Raw genomic sequence first — 20,423 nt, 5'->3', positions numbered from 1 at the left:
TAACCTCAAACAGGGCATTGACCATCTCAGTAGTGGCCGTGAGTGTATCTGGGGTCGGCTCGGTGGCTGCCTCCATCTTCTTGGAGCTCTCTGTCTCGTGGGGATTAGCCTCCCGCGTCTGCTCCAATATCGGCAGATCTTTGCCTGGTTCTCCTTGGTCCATCATGAAACTGATGAATACTAGGAGACCACTGAAAGGAAAACACAATCGCAATGACAATGAAACAAAAAAGAGAGTGAGGATCGGTTACTGCTTTGCAAAAGTTCTTTTTTTCTCTGAACAAAAATATACCAACATCACGGATCCGCCTACCTTCCCTTCGTTGGGAGAGAAGAACAGTGGCTGATGCGAGTGTTGCCTTTCTTGAAGACAGTGAGGGAGAAGGGGATTCAGTGAAGAGTGAAATGATGGTTTCTTCGTCCATCAAACTTAGACTGCGGGGGGTGGGGTTTTGTGATACGACGGCTTGTTACTGCCGCGCTATGACCTGGGTTACTGTCCACGTGCATACTGCCTTCTAATTTGGTGGATGGCATTTGGGCCCGCGCGCTGCATGGCCCGCATGTCGGTGAACAAAAGTATAACGGCATTCAGTAGAGGGAGGCGTTTCAATGACCTAAGAGGAGCCAGAAGCGGTAGAGTGTCTCCACTATACTAGTAGTAATTGTTTTTCTAGGTAGCTGTAGAGTGTCTCCACTGTACTAGTAGTAATTGTTTCTGTGGGCCAAGACAAAATAGCCCATCCACACTAGTAAATAGTAAATCAATTCAAAAGCCCTATATTTACTGAATGAGAGGCGCTACCCACACCCAGCACACCGCCCCCCCAAAAACCCTGGGTGCTCTTCTTCCTCCTCGCTCCCACCCACCTCACGTCAGCTCGCTCCACTCGTACCCCCAAATTCCTCACCTCACTCCTACAGAAAACCCCAGCTCCCCTTCTTCCTCACTACTACAAAAAAAAACCTCAGCTCCCCTTCTTCTTCACTCGCACTACAACTAGGCTTGTCGTTCGTTACTTTGCTTAAATCCGTGAGCGCGACGCGACGCCCTCAAGGAAAATGGAGTCGGCTGACCCCAGCGCCAAGAAGATGAGGCTCCCGCCAGTGGCGACACCTGTTGTAGCTCTCGCACCCGGCAGTGCGGGGAGAAGCGGCGACCCCACCCCCACGGGATCCCAGGAACCCATAGAATCTCGGGTGGACCGCATCAGCGATCTCCCGGACGCCGTCCTTGGGGAGATCATCTCTCTTCTCCCCACCAAGGATTGTTGCCGCACCCAAGTCCTCTCAATTTGGTGGCGCCCTCTATGGCACGCCGTGCCCCTTAATCTCGACTGTCGTCAGCTATCTCTCTTCAATGATTTTGAAATCCCCAGAGCCATCATCTCCTCCCACCAGGGCTCCGTTCAAAGCCTCTGCATCCCGTCATGCTACCTGAGCAAGCATACCATGCCCTGCACGGTGGACGCCTGGCTGAAATCCCCTGAATTCACAGAACTACAGCTGCTTGAGTTCTACTATTCCCCTGGAAATCACATACCACATACCGAACGCCATGAACTTGTGCCCTCAGCACCGATGTCCATCTCGCGGTTTTCCGCCTCTCTCCACACCGCCACCTTTGCATTGTGCTACCTACCAGACAATCTGGTACTAAACCTTCGACTCCCCTTTCTCAAGAAACTTTCACTTGTGCGGTTTCGTATATCGGAGGCCTCATTGCACAGCATCATCCACTCCAGTTGCCCTACCCTGGAGTGCTTGGTGCTTGTTTTCACAGTTAGAATCGGTTGTCTCCAAATAAAGTCGCCTAACCTTGTAAGAATTGGAATTTGTTTTGACGGAAGGCAGCTCGTCATCCAAGATGCCCCTTCACTTCAAAGGTTGATCCTTGATTCTAGTTATTCACCGTTGCAAATAACTGTCCTTGCTACGCCTAAACTGGAGACCTTGGGTGTAATACATGATCTTTGTGCTCATTTCAATATGGTGTTTGGCTCCACAGTTCTTCAGGTACTGTATATTATCATTTACACTTGTAACCATAAGCTGCATTTTAAATTTCTGCCCATAAGTTATATATCATCTTGGAGTACACATTTCGTACTAATATTATGTTCTATGCTCAATGAAGAGTTTCTCCATGGATGGCCTATCAATGGTGCTGGATTTTGTCAAGATCTTATATATCCAAATGATTAGTTTTGATCTGAACAAGATTATTGGCTTGCTGCAATGCTTTCCATGTCTAGAGAAGTTGTATACAAAGATGATAATTTCACATGCACATTGGAAGCCTGCATATAGTGTACTAGAATTAACCGTTCAACTGTTGCTCTTTCGACACTCTTTTTTAAGACCTTAACTGTTTTCAATCTTCATGTCTATTTAGGCAATAGGACGGGGTAAGAAAGTTATAACCAATCGGTGGATTCGTAACCATCGGGATTTTCTCACTTCTCATGAGATTCGATTGAAGACAATAACGCTAGAACGATATGTAGCCAACCGTGCAAACACTAGATTTGTCACATTCTTCCTGCTGAATGCGAGGTTACTATTGTCCATCAGGCTTAAGTTTATCAGCAACATGGTTTTGACGGATGGGTATGTCGAAGAGCAAAAAAAGGAGTTTCAGGTGGGCAAAAGAGCATCTGAACGTGCCGGGCTTCTATTGCGTTTGCACACTCCAAAAATCCCCGTGTCTCCAATTGCGTTTGCACACTCCAATCCCATCCCTTTGCTTTCTTGCAAGTTTCATGCTTTACTTTCCGCTGCTCATATACTCTTTGCATGCTTGCTTGAATTGTAATGTGTATGATTGAAATTGTGTTAAACTACCACCTCAACTTGAAAAACTTAAAAACCGCCAACTTTATTTGTTGAGGGTCTCATCAACCCCCCTCTAGACACCTCTTCTCGATCCTTTCATCTACCAAATTTCATAATCATAAAATGCGGCAATTGCTAACATGATTCGGACAGACTTAAGCATTGTTACGGGTGAGAAAGTCTCATCTTAGTCAACTCCTTGAACTTGTCGAAAACCTTTCGCAACAACTCAAGATTTGTAGACAGTAACATTACCGTCAGCGTCAGTCTTCTTCTTGAATATCCATTTATTTTCTATGGCTTGCCAATCATCGGGAAAGTCCACCAAAGTCCATACTTTGTTCTCATACATGGATTCCCTCTCAGATTTCATGGCCTCAAGCCATTTTGCGGAATCTAGGCTCATCATTGCTTCCTCATAGTTCGTAGGTTCATCATGGTCTAGTAAGATGACTTCCAGAACAGGATTACGGTACCACTCTGGTGTGGACCATACTCTAGAAGACCTATGAGGTTCGGTAGTAAATTGATCTGAAGTTTCATGATCATCATCATTAGCTTCCTCACTAATTGGTGTAGGAATCACTGGAACTGATTTCTGTGATGAACTACTTTCCAATTCAGGAGAAGGTACAATTACCTCATCAAGTTCTACTTTCCTCCCACTCACTTCTTTCGAGAGAAACTCCTTCTCTAGAAAGGATCCATTTTTAGCAACGAATATCTTGCCTTTGGATCTGTGATAGAAGGTGTACCCAACAGTTTCCTTTGGGTATCCTATGAAGATGCATTTCTCCGATTTGGGTTCAAGCTTATCAGGTTGAAGCTTTTTCACACAAGCATCGCAGCCCCAAACTTTAAGAAATGACAACTTTGGTTTCTTGCCAAACCACGGTTCATAAGGCGTCGTCTCAATGGATTTTGATGATGCCCTATTTAAAGTGATGCATCCGTCTCTAAAGCATAACCCCAAAACGATAGTGGTAAATCAGTAAGAGACATCATAGATCACACCATATTCGATAAAGTACGGTTACGACGTTCGGACACACCATTATGCTGCGGTGTTCCAGGTGGCGTGAGTTGCGAAACTATTCCACATTGTTTCAAATGAAGACCAAACTTGTAACTCAAATATTGGCCTCTATGATCAGATCGTAGAAACTTTATTTTCTTGTTATGATGATTTTCCACTTCACTCTGAAGTTCTTTGAACTTTTCAAATGTTTCAGACTTATGCTTCATTAAGTAGATATACCCATATCTGCTCAAATCATCTGTGAAGGTAAGAAAATAATGATACCTGCCACGAGCCTCAATACTCATTGGTCCGCATACATCGGTTTGTATTATTTCCAGTAAGTCAGTTGCTCGTTCCATTGTTCCGGAGAACGGAGTTTTAGTCATCTTGCCCATGAGACATGGTTCGCAAGCACCAAGTGATTCATAATCAAGTGATTCCAAAAGCCCATCGGCATGGAGTTTCTTCATGCGCTTTACACCAATATGACCTAAATGGCAGTGCCACATATAAGTTGCACTATCATTATCAACTTTGCATATTTTGGCTTCAATATTATGAACATGTGTATCACCACGATTGAGATTCAACAAAAATAGACTACTCAACAAGGGTGCATGACCATAAAAGATATTACTCATAGCAATAGAACAACCATTATTCTTTGATTTAAATGAATAACCATCTCGCATCAAACAAGATCTAGATATAATGTTCATGCTCAACGCTGGCACCAAATAACAATTATTCAGTTCTAAAATTAATCCCGAAGGTAGATGTAGAGGTAGCGTGCCGACGGCGATCACATCATCCTTGGAACCATTTCCGACGCGCATCATCACCTCGTCCTTAGCCAATCTTCGTTTAATCTGTAACCCCTGTTTCGAGTTTCAAATATGAGCAACAGAACCAGTATCAAATACCCAGGCACTACTACGAGCATTAGTAAGGTACACATCAATAACTTGTATATCAAATATACCTTTCACTTTGCCATCCTTCTTATCCGCCAAATACTTGGGGCAGTTCCGCTTCCAGTGACTAGTCCCTTTGAAGTAGAAGCACTCAGTTTCAGACTTAGGTCTAGACTTGGGCTTCTTCTCGGGAGTAGCAACTTGCTTGCTATTCTTCTTGAAGTTCCCCTTCTTCCCTTTGCCCTTTTTCTTGAAACTAGTGGTCTTGAAACACTTGATGCGCCTTCTTGATTTCTACCTCCGCAGCCTTTAGCATTGCGAAGAGCTCGGGAATCATTTTTGTCATCCCTTGCATATTATAGTTCATCATGAAGCCTTTATAGCTTGGTGGCAGTGATTGAAGAACTCTGTCAATGACATTATCATCAGGAAGATTAACTCCCAGTTGAGTCAAGTGGTTATGGTACCCAAACATTCTGAGTATGTGTTCACTGACAGAACTATTCTCCTCCATTTTGCAGCCATGGAACTTGTTGGAGACATCATATCTCTCAATTCGGGCATTTACTTGAAATATTAACTTCAACGGAACATCTCATATGCTCCATCATGTTCAAAACGTCTTTGAAGTCCCAATTCTAAGCTATAAAGCATGGCACACTGAACTATCAAGTAGTCATCAACACACGTCTGCCAGGCATTCACAATGTCTGCCATTGCTGGCGTAGGTGGTACACCTAGCGGTGCTTCTAGAACGTAATTATTCTATGCAGCAATGAGGATAATCCTCAAGTTATGGACCCTGTTCGTGTAATTGCTACCATCATCTTTCAACTTAGCTTCCTCTAGGAACGCATTAAAATTCAAGGGAACGGTAGCACGGGCCATTGATCTACAACAACATAGACATGCAAAGACTATCAGGACTAAGTTCATGATAAATTAAGGTTCAATTAATCATAGTACTTAAGAACTCCCACTTAGATAGACATCCCTCTAGTCATCTAAATGATCACGTGATCCAAATCAACTAAACCATGTCCGATCATCACGTGAGATGGAGTAGTTTTCAATGGTGAACATCACTATGTTGTGTTGAGTAATGCGGTAATTTCAAAAAAAATCCTATGATCATGCAAGATCTATCTATGTGATGCATAGCAACGAGAGGGGAGAGTGTGTCCACGTACCCTCGTAGACCGAAAGCGGAAGCGTTTAATTAACGCGGTTGATGTAGTCGAACGTCTCCGTGATCCAACCGATCCAAGCACCGAACATACGGCACCTCCGCGTTCAGCACACGGTCAGCTCGGAGATGTCCCTCGTACTCTTGATCCAGTTGAGGACGAGAGAAAATTTCATCAACACAACAGCGTGCTGATGGTGATGATGAAGTTACCAGCGCAGGGCTTCGCCTAAGCACTACGACGATATGACCAAGGTGTGTAACTGTGGAGGGGGCACCGCACACGGCTAAAACAATTGTCAACTTGTGTGTTCTAGGGTGCCCCTGCCCCCGTATATAAAGGAGCAAGGGGGAGGCCGGCCGGCCCCTGTAGGGTGCGCCCCAAGTAGGATTCCTACTAGGAATCCTATTCCTAGTAGGTTTCCAACTTGGGGAAGGGAGGGGAAAGGAAGGAGAGAGAGAGAGAGAGTGAAGGCAAGGGGGGCGCCCCCCCCCCTTTCCTTGTCCTATTCAGACTCAGGGGGAGGGGGCGTGTGGCCTGCCTTGGCCAGCCCCTCTCTCTCTCCACTAAGGCCCATCGAGGCCCATTAGTTCCCCGGGGGGTTCCCGTAACCCTCCGGCACTCTGGTTTTATCTGAAATTTCTCCGAAACACTTCCGTTGTCCAAATATAGTCGTCCAATATATCAATCTTTATGTCTCGACCATTTCGAGACTCCTCGTCATGTCCGTGATCACATCCGGGACTCCGAACAATCTTCGGTACAACATATCACATAAACTCGTAATACCAAACTTCATCGAACGTTAAGTGTGCGGACCTTACGGGTTCGAGAACTATGTAGACATGACCGAGACACGTCTCTGCTCAATAACCAATAGCGGAACCTGGATGCTCATATTGGTTCCTACATATTCTACAAAGATCTTTATCGGCCAAATCGCAGAACAGCATACGTTATTCCCTTTGTCATCGGTATGTTACTTGCCCGAGATTCGATCGTCGGTATCTCAATACCTAGTTCAATATTGTTACCACCAAGTCTCTTTACTCGTCCCATGATACTTCATCCTGCAACTAACTCATTAGTCACAATGCTTGCAAGGCTTATAGTGATGAGTATTACCGAGAGGGCCCAGAGATACCTCTCCGAAACACGAAGTGATAAATCCTAATATCGATCTATGCCAACCCAACAAACACCTTCGGAGACACCTGTAGAGCACCTTTATAATCACCCTTTTACATTGTGATGTTTGGTAGCACACAAAGTGTTCCTCCAGTATTCGGGAGTTGCATAATCTCATTGTCTGAGGAACTTGTATAAGTCATGAAGAAAGCAGTAGCAATGAAACTAACACGATCATAATGCTAAGCTAACAGATGGGTCATGTCCATCACATCATTCTCCTAATGATGTGATCCCGTTCATCAAATGACAACACATATCTATGGTTAGGAAATATAACCATCTTTGATTAACGAGCTAGTCAAGTAGAGGCATACTAGGGACTCGATGTTTTGTCTATGTATTCACACATGTACTAAGTTTCCGGTTAATACAGTTCTAGCATGAATAATAAAAAATTATCATGAATTAAGGAAATAAATAATAACTTTATTATTGCCTCTAGGGCATATTTCCTTCAGTCTCCCACTTGCACTAGAGTCAATAATCTAGATTACATAGTAATGATTCTAACACCCATGGAGCTTTCGTGCTGATCATGGTTTGCTCGTGGAAGAGGCTTAGTCAATGGATCTGCAACATTCAGATCCGTGTGTATCTTGAAAATCTCTATGTCCCCTTCCGACACTTGATGACATATGGAATTGAAGCGTCTCTTGATGTGCTTGGTTCTCTTGTGAAATCTGGATTCCTTTGCCAATGCAATTGCACCAGTATTGTCACAAAAGATTTTCATTGGACCCGATGCACTAGGTATGACACCTAGATCGGATGTGAACTCCTTCATTTGATGCTTCCGAAGCAGCAATATACTCCGCTTCACACGTAGATCCCGCCACAACGCTCTGCTTGGAACTGCACCAACTGATAGCTCCTCCATTCAATAAAAATACGTATCCAGTTTGCGACTTAGTCATCCGGATCAGTGTCAAAGCTTGCATCGACGTAACCGTTTATGATGAGCTCTTTTTCACCTCCATAAACGATAAACATATCCTTAGTACTTTTCAGGTATTTCAGAATGTTCTTGACCGCTGTCCAGTGCTCCCGTCCAGGATTACTTTGGTACCTCCCTGCTATGCTTATAGCAAGACATACATCAGGTCTGGTACACATCATTGCATACATGATAGAACCTATGGCTGAAGCATAGGGAATGACTTTCATTTTCTCTCTATCTTCTGCGGTGGTCGGGGTTTGTGTCTGACTCAACTTCACACCTTGTAACACACGCAAGAACCCTTTCTTTGACTGATCCATTTTGAACTTCTTCAAAACTTTATCAAGGTATGTGCTTTGTGAAACTCCAATTAAGCGTCTTGATCTATCTCTATAGATCTTCATGCCCAATATGTAAGCAGCTTCTCTAAGGTCTTTCATAGAAAAACTCTTATTCAGGTATCCCTTTATGCTATCCAGAAATTCTATATCATTTCCAATCAACAATATGTCATCTACATATAAGATTAGAAATGCTACAGAGCTCCCACTCACTTTCTTGTAAATACAGGCTTCTCCAAAAGTTTGTATAAAACCATATGCTTTGATCACACTATCAAAACGTTTATTCCAACTCTGAGAGGCTTGTACCAGTCCATAAATGGATCGCTGGAGGTAGCACCCTTTGGATCGACAAAACCTTCCGGTTCATCATATACAACTCTTCTTCCAGAAATCCATTCAGGAATGCAGTTTTGACATCCATTTGCCAAATTTCATAATCATAAAATGCAGAAATTGCTAACATGATTCGGACAGACTTAAGCATCGCTACGGGTGAGAAAGTCTGATCGTATTCAACTCCTTGAACTTGTCGAAAACCTTTCGCAACAAGTCGAGCTTTGTAAATAGTAACATTACCGTCTGCGTCGGTCTTCTTCTTAAAGATCCATTTATTTTCTATGGCTTGCCGATCATCAGGAAAGTCCACCAAAGTCCACACTTTATTCTCATACATGGATCCCATCTCAGATTTCATGGCCTCAAGCCATTTCACAGAATCTGGGCTCATCATCGCTTCCTCATAGTTCGTAGTTCATCATGGTCATCTAGTAACATGACTTCCAGAACAGGATTACCGTACCACTCTGGTGCGGATCTTACTCTGGAAGACCAACGAGGTTTGGTTGTAACTTGATCTGAAACTTCATGATCATCATCATTAGCTTCCTCACTAATTGGTGTAGGAATCACTGGAACTGATTTCTGTGATGAACTACTTTCCAATAAGGGAGAAGGTACAATTACCTCATCAAGTTCCACTTTCCTCTCACTCACTTCTTTCGAGAGAAACTCCTTCTCTAGAAAGGAACCATTCTTAGCAACAATGATTTTGCCTTGGGATCTGTGATAGAAGGTGTACCCAACAGTTTTCTTTGGGTATCCTATGAAGATGCACTTCTCCGATTTTGGTTCAAGCTTATCAGGTTGAAGCTTTTTCACATAAGCATCATAGCCCCAAACTTTAAGCAACGACAACTTTGGTTTCTTGCCAAACCACAGTTCATAAGGCGTCGTCTCAATGGATTTTGATGGTGCCCTATTTAAAGTTAATGCAGCCGTCTCTAGAGCATAACCCCAAAACGATAGCGGTAAATCAGTAAGAGACATCATAGATCGCACCATATGTAATAAGGTATGGTTACGACGTTCGGACACACCATTTCACTATGGTGTTCCAGGTGGCGTTAATTATGAAACTATCCCATGTTGTTTCAAATGAAGACCAAACTCGTAACTCAAATATTCTCCTCCATGATTAGATCGTAGAAACTTTATTTTCTTGTTACGATGATTTTCCACTTTGCTCTGAAATTCTTTGAACTTTTCAAATGTTTCGGACTTATGCTTCATTAAGTAGATATAACCATATCTGCTCAAATCATCTGTGAAGGTAAGAAAATAACGATACCCACCACGAGCATCAATACTCATTGGACCGCATACATCGGTTTGTATTATTTCCAACAAGTCAGTAGCTCGTTCCATTGTTCCGGAGAACGGAGTTTTCGTCATCTTGCCCATAAGGCACGGTTCGCAAGCACCAAGTGATTCATAATCAAGTGATTCCAAAAGTCCATCAGCATGGAGTTTCTTCATGCGCTTTACACCGATATGTCCCAAACGGAAATGCCACAAATAAGTTGCACTATCATTATTAAACTTCAATCTTTTGGCTTCAACACTATGAATATGTGTATCACTACTATCGAGATTCAACAAAAGTAGACCACTCAGTAGGGGTGCATGACCATAAAAGATATTACTCATATAAATAGAACAACCATTATTCTCTGATTTAAATGAATAACCGTCTCGCATTAAACAAGATCCAGATATAATGTTCATGCTCAACGCTGGCACCAAATAACAATTATTCAGGTGTAAAACTAATCCCGATGGTAGATATAGAGGTAGCGTGCCGACCACGATCACATCGACTTTGGAACCATTTCCCACGTGCATCGTCACCTCGTCCTTAGCTAATCTTCGCTTAAACCGTAGCCCCTGTTTCGAGTTGCAAATATGAGCAACAGAACCAGCATCAAATTCCCAGGCGCTATTGCGATCATTAGTTAAGTACACATCAATAACATGTATATCAAATATACCTTTCACTTTGCCATCCTTCTTATCCGCCAAATACTTGGGACAGTTTCGCTTCCAGTGACCAATCCTTTTTCAGTAGAAGCACTCAGTTTCAGGCTTAGGTCCAGACTTGGGTTTCTTATCTTGAGCAGCAACCTTTTTGCCGTTCTTCTTGAAGTTCCCCTTCTTACCTTTGCCCTTTTTCTTGAAACTAGTGGTCTTATTGACCATCAACACTTGATGCTCCTTTTTGATTTCTACCTCCGCGGCCTTTAGCATCGCGAAGAGCTCGGGAATAGTCTTGCTCATCTCTTGCATATTATAGTTCATCACGAAGCTTTTGTAGCTTGGTGGCAGTGGTTGAAGAACTCTGTCAATGACACTATCATCAGGAAGATTAACTCCCAGTTGAGTCAAGTGGTTGTGATACCCAGACATTCTGAGTATGTGTTCACTGACAGAACTATTCTCCTCCATTTTACAGTTGTAGAATTTATTGGAGACTTCATATCTCTCAATCCGGGCATTTGATTGAAATATTAACCTTAGCTGTTGGAACATCTCATATGCTCCATGACGTTCAAAACATCGTTGAAGTCCCGGTTCTAAGCCGTAAAGCATGGCACACTGAACTATCGAGTAGTCATAAAGACGCGTCTGCCAGGCATTCACAATGTCTGCAGTTGCGGGCACGGGTGGTACACCTAACAGGGCTTCCAGGACGTAATTCTTCTGTGCAGGAATGAGGATAATCCTCAAGTTATGGACCCAGTCTGTGTAGTTGCTGCCATCATCTTTCAACTTAGCTTTCTCTAGGAACGCATTAAAATTCAAAGGAATGGTAGCACGGGCCATTGATCTACAATAACATAGACATGCAAAATACTATCAGGTACTAAGTTCATGATAAATTAAAGTTCAATTAATCATATTACTTAAGAACTCCCACTTAGATAGACATCCCTCTAATCATCTAAGTGATCACGTGATTCAAATCAACTAAACCATGTCCGATCATCACGTGAGATGGAGTAGTTTTCAATGGTGAACATCACTATGTTGATCATATCTACTATATGATTCACGCTCGACCTTTCGGTCTGAGTGTTCCGAGGCCATATCTACATATGCTAGGCTCTTCAAGTTTAACCCGAGTATTCTGTGTGGGAAAAACTGGCTTGCACCCGTTGTATGTGAACGTAGAGATTATCACACTCGATCATCATGTGGTGTCTCGGCACGACGAACTATAGCAACAATGCATACTCAGGGAGAACACTTGTACCTTGAAATTTAGTAAGGGATCATCTTATAATGCTACCGACGTTCTAAGCAAAATAAGATGCATAAAGGATAAACATCACTTGCAATCAAAATATGTGACATGATATGGTCATCATCATCTTTGTGCTCATGATCTCCATCACCGAAGCATCATCATGATCTCCAACGTCACCGGCGCGACACCTTGATCTCAATCGTAGCATCATTGTCGTCTTGCCACCTATTGTTACTACGACTATCGCTGCCGCTTAGTGATAAAGTAAAACAATTACATGGCGATTGCATTGCATACAATAAAGCGACAACCTTATGGCTCCTGCCAGTTGCTGATAACTTTGTTACAAAACATGATCATCTCATACAACAATTTATATCACATCATGCTTGACCATATCATATCACAGAAAGCCCTGCAAAAACAAGTTAGATGTCCTCTACTTTGTTGTTGCAAGTTTTATGTGGTTTCTAAGGGCTTCTAGTAAGAACCATTCTTACCTACGCATCAAAACCACAATGATTTTTTTGTCAAGTGTGTTGTTTTAACCTTCAATAAGGACCGGGCGTAGCCACACTCGATTCAACTAAAGTTGGAGAAACAGACACTCACCAGCCACCTATGTGCAAATCACATTGGTAGAACTAGTCTCGTGTAAGCGTACGCGTAATGTTGGTCTGAGCCGCTTCATCCAACAATACCGCCGAATCAAAGTATGACATATTGGTAAGCAGTATGACTATTATCGCCCACAACTCTTTGTGTTCTACTCGTGCATATAACATCTATGCATGGACCTGGCTCGAATGCCATTGTTGAGGAACGAGGTAATTTCAAAAAAATGCGTACGATCACGCAAGATCTATCTATGTGATGCATAGTAACGAGAGGGGAGAGTGTGTCCACGTACCCTCGTAGGCTGAAAGCGAAAGCGTTTAGTTAACGCGGTTGATGTAGGGTGCCCCCCTGCCCTCGTATATAAGGAGCAAGGGGGGAGGCGGTCGGCCCCTGTAGGGCACGCCCCAAGTAGGATTCCTACTAGGAATCCTATTCCTAGTAGGTTTCCAACTTGGGGAAGGGAGGGGGAAGGAAGGAGAGAGAGAGAAGGCAAGGCGGGTGCTCCCCTTCCTTGTCCTATTCGGACTCAAGGGGAGGGGGCGCGCGGCCTGCCCTGGCTGGCCCCTCTCTCTCTCTCCACTAGGGCCCATCGAGGCCCATTAGTTCCCCCAGGAGTTCCGGTAACCCTCCGGTACTCCGGTTTTATCCGAAACTTCTCCGGAACACTTCTGGTGTCCGAATATAGTCGTCCAATATATCAATATTTATGTCTCAGCCATTTCGAGACTCCTCATCATGTCCATGATCACATCCGGGACTCCAAACAATCTTTGGTACAACATATCACATAAACTCATAATACCAATTGTCATCGAACGTTAAGCGTGCGAACCCAACGGGTTCGAGAACTATGTAGACATGACCGAGACACGTCTCTGGTCAATAACCAATAGCGGAACCTGGATGCTCATATTGGTTCGTACATATTCTACGAAGATCTTTATCGGTCATACCGCATAACAACATACGTTATTCCCTTTGTCATCGGTATGTTACTTGCCCGAGATTCGATCGTCGGTATCTCAATACCTAGTTCAATCTCGTTACCAGCAAGTCTCTTTACTCGTTCTGTAATACTTAATCCCGCAACTAACTCATTAGTCACAATGCTTGCAAGGCTTATAGTGATGTGCATTATCGAGAGGGCCCAGCGATACCTCTCCAACAATCGGAGTGACAAATCCTAATCTCGATCTATGCCAACCCAACAAACACCTTCGGAGACACCTGTAGAGCACCTTTATAATCACCCTTTTACATTTTGATGTTTGGTAGCACACAAAGTGTTCCTCTGGTATTCGGGAGTTGCATAATCTCATAGTCTGAGGAACTTGTATAAGTCTTGAAGAAAGCAGTAGCAATGAAACTAACACAATCATAATGCTAAGCTAACGGATGGGTCATTTCCATCACATCATTCTCCTAATGATGTGATCCCGTTCATAAAATGGAAACACATGTCTATGATTAGGAAATATAACCATCTTTGATTAACGAGCTAGTCAAGTAGAGGCATACCAGGGACTATATGCTTTGTCTATGTATTCACACATGTACTAAGTTTACGGTTAATACAATTCTAGCATGAATAATAAACATTTATCATGAATTAAGGAAATAAATAATAACTTTATTATTACCTCTAGGGCATATTTCCTTCATGTTGATCATATCTACTATATGATTCATGTTCGACCTTTCGGTCTCAGTGTTCCGAGGCCATATCTGCATATGCTAGGCTCGTCAAGTTTAAACCGAGTATTCTGCACGTGCAAAATTGGCTTGCACCCGTTGTAATATCAACATAGAGCTTATCACACCCGATCATCATGTGGTGTCTTGGCACGACGAACTGTAGCAACGATGCATACATAGGGAGAACACTTATACCTTGAAATTTAGTAAGGGATCATCTTATAATGCTACCTCCGTACTAAGCAAATAAGATGCATAAAGGATAAACATCACATGCAATCAAAATATGTGACATGATATGGCCATCATCATCTTGTGCTCATGATCTCCATCACCGAAGCATCGTCATTATCTCCATCGTCACCGGCTTGACACCTTGATCTCTATCGTAGCATCATTCTCGTCTCGCCAACTATTGCTACTACAACTATCGATGCCGCTTAGTGATAAAGTAAAGCAATTACATGGTGATTGCAATTCATACAATAAAGCAACAACCATATGGCTCCTGCTAGTTGCCGATAACTCTGTTACAAAACATGATAATCTCATATAACAATTTATATCACATCATGTCTTGACCATATCACATCACAACAAGCCTTGCAAAAACAAGTTAGACATCCTCTACTTTGTTGTTGCAAGTTTTACGTGGCTTCTACGGGCTTCTATCAAGAACCGTTCTTACCTACGCATCAAAACCACAATGATTTTTCGTCAAGTGTGTTGTTTTAGCCTTCAACAAGGACCGGCCATAGTCAAACTCGATTCAACTAAAGTTGGAGAAACAGACACCCGCCAGCCACCTGTGTGCAAAGCACGTCGGTAGAACCAGTCTCATGAACGCGGTCATGTAATGTTGGTCCGGGCCGCTTCATCCAACAATACTGCCGAATCAAAGTAAGACGTCGGTGGTAAGCAGTATGACTATTATTGCCCACAACTCTTTGTGTTCTACTCATGCATATATCATCTACGCATAGACCTGGCTCGGATGCCACTGTTGGGGAACGCAGAAATTCAATAAAATCCCTACGATCATGCAAGATCTATCTAGGAGATGCATAGAAACGAGACGGGAGAGTGTGTTCACATACCCTCGTAGACCGAAAGCGGAAGCGTTTAGTAACGCGGTTGATGTAGTCGAACGTCTTCAAGATCCAAGTACCGAACGTACGGCACCTCCGTGTTCAGCACACGTTCAGCACGATGACGTCCCTCGAGCTCTTGATCCAGTAGAGGGTCCGAGGGAGAGTTCCGTCAGCACGACAGCGTGGCGACAGTGTTAATGAAGTTATCGGCGCAGGGCTTCGTCTAAGCACTACAATGATATGACCGAGGTGTTAAACTATGGAGGGGGGCACCGCACACGGCTAAGAGATTGTCTGTTGTACTTTGGGGTGCCCCCCTGCCCCCGTATATAAAGGAGGATAGGGGAAGGCCGGCCAGCCTTGTAGGGCGCGCCAAGAGGGAGGAGTCCTATTAGGACTCCAAGTCCTAGTAGGATTCCACTTGGTGGAAAGAGGAAGGAAGGAAGGGGGGAGGGAGAGGGAAAGGGGGCCGCACCCCCTCCCCTAGTCCTACTCGGACTCCCCATACAGGGTGCGTGCCTCCCCTATGTGGGCTTTCCTCTCTCTCCCCTATGGCCCATGATGGCCCATTGCTTCCCCGGGGGGTTCCGGTAACCCCTCCAGCATTCCGTTTTTACCCGTTACCACTTGGAACTCTTCGGGTGTCCGAATAACATAGTCCAATATATCAATCTTTGTGTCTCGACCATTTAGAGACTCCTCGTCATGTCCGTGATCTCATTCGGGACTCCGAACAAACTTTGGTCATCAAAAACACATAACTCTTAATACAAATCGTCATCGAAAGGTTATGCAGACATGATCGAGACACATCTCCGATCAATAACCAATAGCGGAACCTGGATGCTCATATTGGCTCCTACATATTCTACGAAGATCTTTATCGGTCCAACCGCACAACAACATACGTTGTTCTCTTTGTCATCGGTATGTTACTTGCCCGAGATTTGATCGTGGTATCATCATACCTAGTTCAATCTCGTTACCGGCAAGTCTCTTTACTCGTTCTGTAATGCTTCATACCGTAGCTAACTCATTAGTCACATTGCTTGCAAGGCTTATAGTGATGAGCATTACCGAGAGGGCCCAGAGATACCTCTCCGATACACGGAGTGACAAATCATAATCTTGATCTATGCCAACCCAACAAACACCTTCGGAGACACCTGTAGAGCATCTTTATAATCACCCAGTTACGTTGTGACATTTAATAGCACACAAGGTGTTCCTCTGGTATTCGGGAGTTGCATAATCTCATAGTCTGAGGAACTTGTATAAGTCATGAAGAAAGCAATAGCAATGAAACTGTAACGATCATAATGCTAAGCTAACGGATGGGTCTTGTCCATCACATCATTCTCCTAATGATGTGATCCCGTTCATCAAATGACAACACATGTCTATGGTTAAGAAACATAACCATCTTTGATTAACGAGCTAGTCAAGTAGAGGCATACTAGGGACACTATGTTTTGTCTATGTATTCACACATGTACTAAGTTTTCGGTTAATACAATTCTAACATGAATAATAAACGTTTATCATGATATAAGAAAATATAAATAACAACTTTATGATTGCCTCTAGGGCGTATTTCCTTCATATATGCCTTGTATGTCTACCAACCACGGACAAACGATGATTGTTTCCCATGTCGTTATTTGTTCGGGGAGACAACCCAACAAGTCGGGATATTGACATGTGGGTCTACGAGGGCTTGGCTAGACGACTTTGTTTGTCTACGACCAGGGCATCATGCCACATGCCCGTGCGCCACACGACACCTTTAGTGAGGCCTTGCCTGCTCGGATCCTTGCCAACGAGGATTCTGGACGGCTGGCGCCCATGGGCAACTTGCCCGTGTTGTACATAGGAGCAAACATTTACCTATGAGCAACACGTCTTATAAATGATCCTTGGAGGCCCGACAACCGAACACAACCAAGAAGACACGTGAAGTATTTGAAGGATGTTTTTTCTGATTTCAAGAAAAGTACGAGCAGCCAATTTAGTGGAAAAAAATATTCGACTTGATTTGGACAAGTCTAAGAGGGATACGTGGTGATATACCTTCAATTCATGAACTACGAGTTGTGACAACAACGTAGACGACGACCGACAGTAGATGTACTCCTATCGGCGCTTATCTCTTTGGATTTGCGACAAGTGACGGCAGCAACTTCTAGTAAGAGTATGAAGAGAGCAGATCTAGAGAATGAAGGTAGAAAGGAACAAGATGAGGGGGACAGAGGAGTGAGAAAGAAATTGAGGCGTCTGCGGACTATGCACCGTAAAAATAAATGTTAGGTAACTCGGTGTCACAACTTGTTGGTTGCGCATAGTAATACGTTATTAAAAATTTAAGCAGCAGGATAAATCCTGAAAGCGTATCTCCGACTGAAAGCGTATCGGCGGAAATCCTGATGCGTTGGTTCTACGGGGCCTTAGTACGACTACTTCTCGACTGTCTACTATAACAAGGTTTGCCCAGCTCGGGCGAGGGAGGGGCGATGACAGCGGCGCGCCTTCGGCTCGCTTTAGTGTTTTTAGTCGTCGTTAGGTGGTCTACGGATCTGGATGTAATTTTTATTATTTTTAGTGTTCGTTGTATTACCATGATTAAAGATAAAAAGATTGGAAGTTTTTCTAAAAAAAAAGTGTATACTGTCTCGTATATTTCAGATGATTAACTATTTGGATCTATTTTTCAACCAACCAATTTTCGTCGGATCATTTGATTGGATCACGGCACAGATCAACGCCTGCAGACGGCTTTACATGTGCGTGCCTTTTCTTTTCTTTTTTTGCTCGATCCACACAGGTCGACAAAGCAATAAAAATGGCTCCCGATTCCCAGGGCAATTACTACGATCGGCTTATCCTGAGCGTCACATGTGACGCCTGCGCAAACATTTATGTGGCCAGCATCGATTTTCCCAGAAAGAGCATCAGGCGAAATGTATCTGATCTCGAGCATCAAATCTTTTGCCTGAGAAATATTAGGAAGCAAGCAAACACTAGTATCATCGAGTCATTGACTGGTTGACAACAGGAATCAAGCAAGCACTATCATCTCAGCGTTGGGCGGTGAAAAGGTTGACCTGGCCAGCTATTATAATCTAGTTTGATGCTGCGTGCTGAGGTCACTGCTGATGCGTATACGTACTTTCCATGGCTGAAGCATTCGAAAGATCTCTACCAGTATTAAAAACAAGCGTACTCAATGGTTTTTAGATAGTGAATAATCTGACCAAGTAAATAGGTTGGCTGACGCTATATAAGCGCCTCAATGAGAGGCAATTCTTGCAGACAACAGCAAGTCAGAAACACCACATCACTGAGAGAGCAAGGAATAGAGAGAGGCGGGAAAACAATGTCAGGAGAAGGAGACATCAAGCTGCTCGGCATGGTGGTGAGCCCATTCGTGGTCCGTGTGCGAATGGCACTCCACATGAAGGGCGTGAGCTATGCGTACATCGAGCAGGATCTCTTCAACAAGAGCGAGCTCCTCCTCAGGTCCAACCCGGTGAACAAGAAGGTGCCGGTGCTCATCCACGGCGGCAAGCCCATCAGCGAGTCCCTCGTCATCGTGCAGTACGCCGACGAGGTGTGGAGCGGCAAGGGCGCCTCCATCCTCCCCGCCGACCCGCACGAGCGCGCTGTTGCTCGCTTCTGGGCCGCCTACGTCGACGACAAGGTATGTACTCTGTTTAGGAGTACATTTTTGTGACAAGTAATTTCGAACGGTGGGAGTATTTCCAATCACCAGAGCTTCTCGGCGTCTATTAATGCAGCTGTTCCCTGCTTACATCGGCATCATGAAAGCGGCGACTGAGGAAGCAAGAGCGGAGAAGGCCAAGGAGGCGCTTGTGGGGTTAGCGAGCCTGGAAGAGGCCTTCACCCAGTCCTCAAAAGGGAAGCCTTTCTTCGCCGGCGACTCCGTCGGGTACCTCGACCTCGCCGTCGGATGCAACCTATTCTGGCTCGAGGCAATACGCAAGATGTTTGGGGTGACGTTCTTTGACGTGGGCAAGACCCCGCTCCTGGCCGCGTGGGCGGAGCGGTTTGCGGGAACCGAGATGGCGAGGGAGGTGGTGCCGGACGCCGACAGCGCCGTGGTGTTTGCCAAGAAGCTTCAGGCTCGGTTTGGCTCTAACACGTCTGCCAAGTAGAGTAGCAGTGTATGGTTTTCCCTTTTTTTTAGAGAAAAGGCGATAGCCCGACTTTATAAATAAAGCCACCAGGCAGAGTCACAACACCACGAAACCACATAAGTTTAAATCAGCCACATAAGAAGTGCAGATACAAGTCATCCAGCCTAATTGGCAGGCAGGCCACCCAAGCACCAGCCAGACTACCGAGGAGGATTTCGCCTAGAGAGCTGCAGCAGGGTAGACGCCGTAGAATTCATTCTGGATAACATGACATCGAAAGCCTGTAGATCCCCGTCCTTAATCAATGATCTCCACTGCTGCAAAAAGATAGTAGCTTTAAATAAGCGGTTGACAGGGTTAGTAGGGAAAATGTGCTCAATAGTGAACTTGTTCCTAGTAGTCCAGAGCGCCCAACACAACGCAGCCCATCCCATGAAGAAAACCCTCTTAGACCGGCCTACTAGGGAGTTGATGCACTGCCTCAAATCACCAAAGGAGGATGGGTACCAATTAACCCCAAGCCAACATCTAATACAACTCCATGTGAATTTAGCCAAGGAACCGTGGAAAAAGATATGCTCAGTGTTCTCAAGGGCACCGCAAAGTTGACAGTATTCCGAGCCCGGACCATTCCTCTTCTTAATCTGGTCAGCCGCAGGAAGTTTGCGACGGTAAGCTTGCCATAGGAAGATCTTGATCTTGGGAGGGATGCGGGCAAACCAAATGGACTTAAACTTATCCATGCGGGACCCAGCGATAAGTTTCAAATAAGCCGACTTAACCGAAAAACGCCCCGAAGAGGCATGGGGCCAAACCACGGAGTCCTCTTCCTCCGAGAGCAGGGGGAAGCAGG

At 44.3% G+C, this 20,423-nt stretch overlaps 1 protein-coding gene across 1 annotated transcript; it reads left to right on the top strand.

Moving 5' to 3' along the window:
• The first annotated feature begins 18,735 nt into the window (after positions 1–18,735).
• On the top strand, positions 18,736–19,930 carry LOC119291005 (probable glutathione S-transferase GSTU6). Its single transcript, XM_037569689.1, has 2 exons — positions 18,736–19,113; positions 19,211–19,930. The coding sequence occupies exons 1-2, from the start codon at positions 18,790–18,792 to the stop codon at positions 19,586–19,588; spliced, it is 702 nt and encodes a 233-aa protein (XP_037425586.1). The 5' UTR covers positions 18,736–18,789; the 3' UTR covers positions 19,589–19,930.
• Positions 19,931–20,423: the final 493 nt, after the last annotated feature.

Source organism: Triticum dicoccoides, chromosome 4B (genome assembly GCF_002162155.2).
Source record: "Triticum dicoccoides isolate Atlit2015 ecotype Zavitan chromosome 4B, WEW_v2.0, whole genome shotgun sequence".
NCBI classification, from domain to species: domain Eukaryota; kingdom Viridiplantae; phylum Streptophyta; class Magnoliopsida; order Poales; family Poaceae; genus Triticum; species Triticum dicoccoides.
This window is presented reverse-complemented; position numbering and strand designations above follow the sequence as displayed.

What these genes read in the sequence shown, in the direction of transcription:
- LOC119291005 (XM_037569689.1), top strand. Translation starts at nt 18,790, where the DNA reads ATGTCAGGAGAAGGAGACATCAAGCTGCTCGGCATGGTGGTGAGCCCA. An exon ending in CCGCCTACGTCGACGACAAG is followed by an intron (nt 19,114 to 19,210) that starts GTATGTACTCTG and finishes CTATTAATGCAG; the next exon opens with CTGTTCCCTGCTTACATCGG.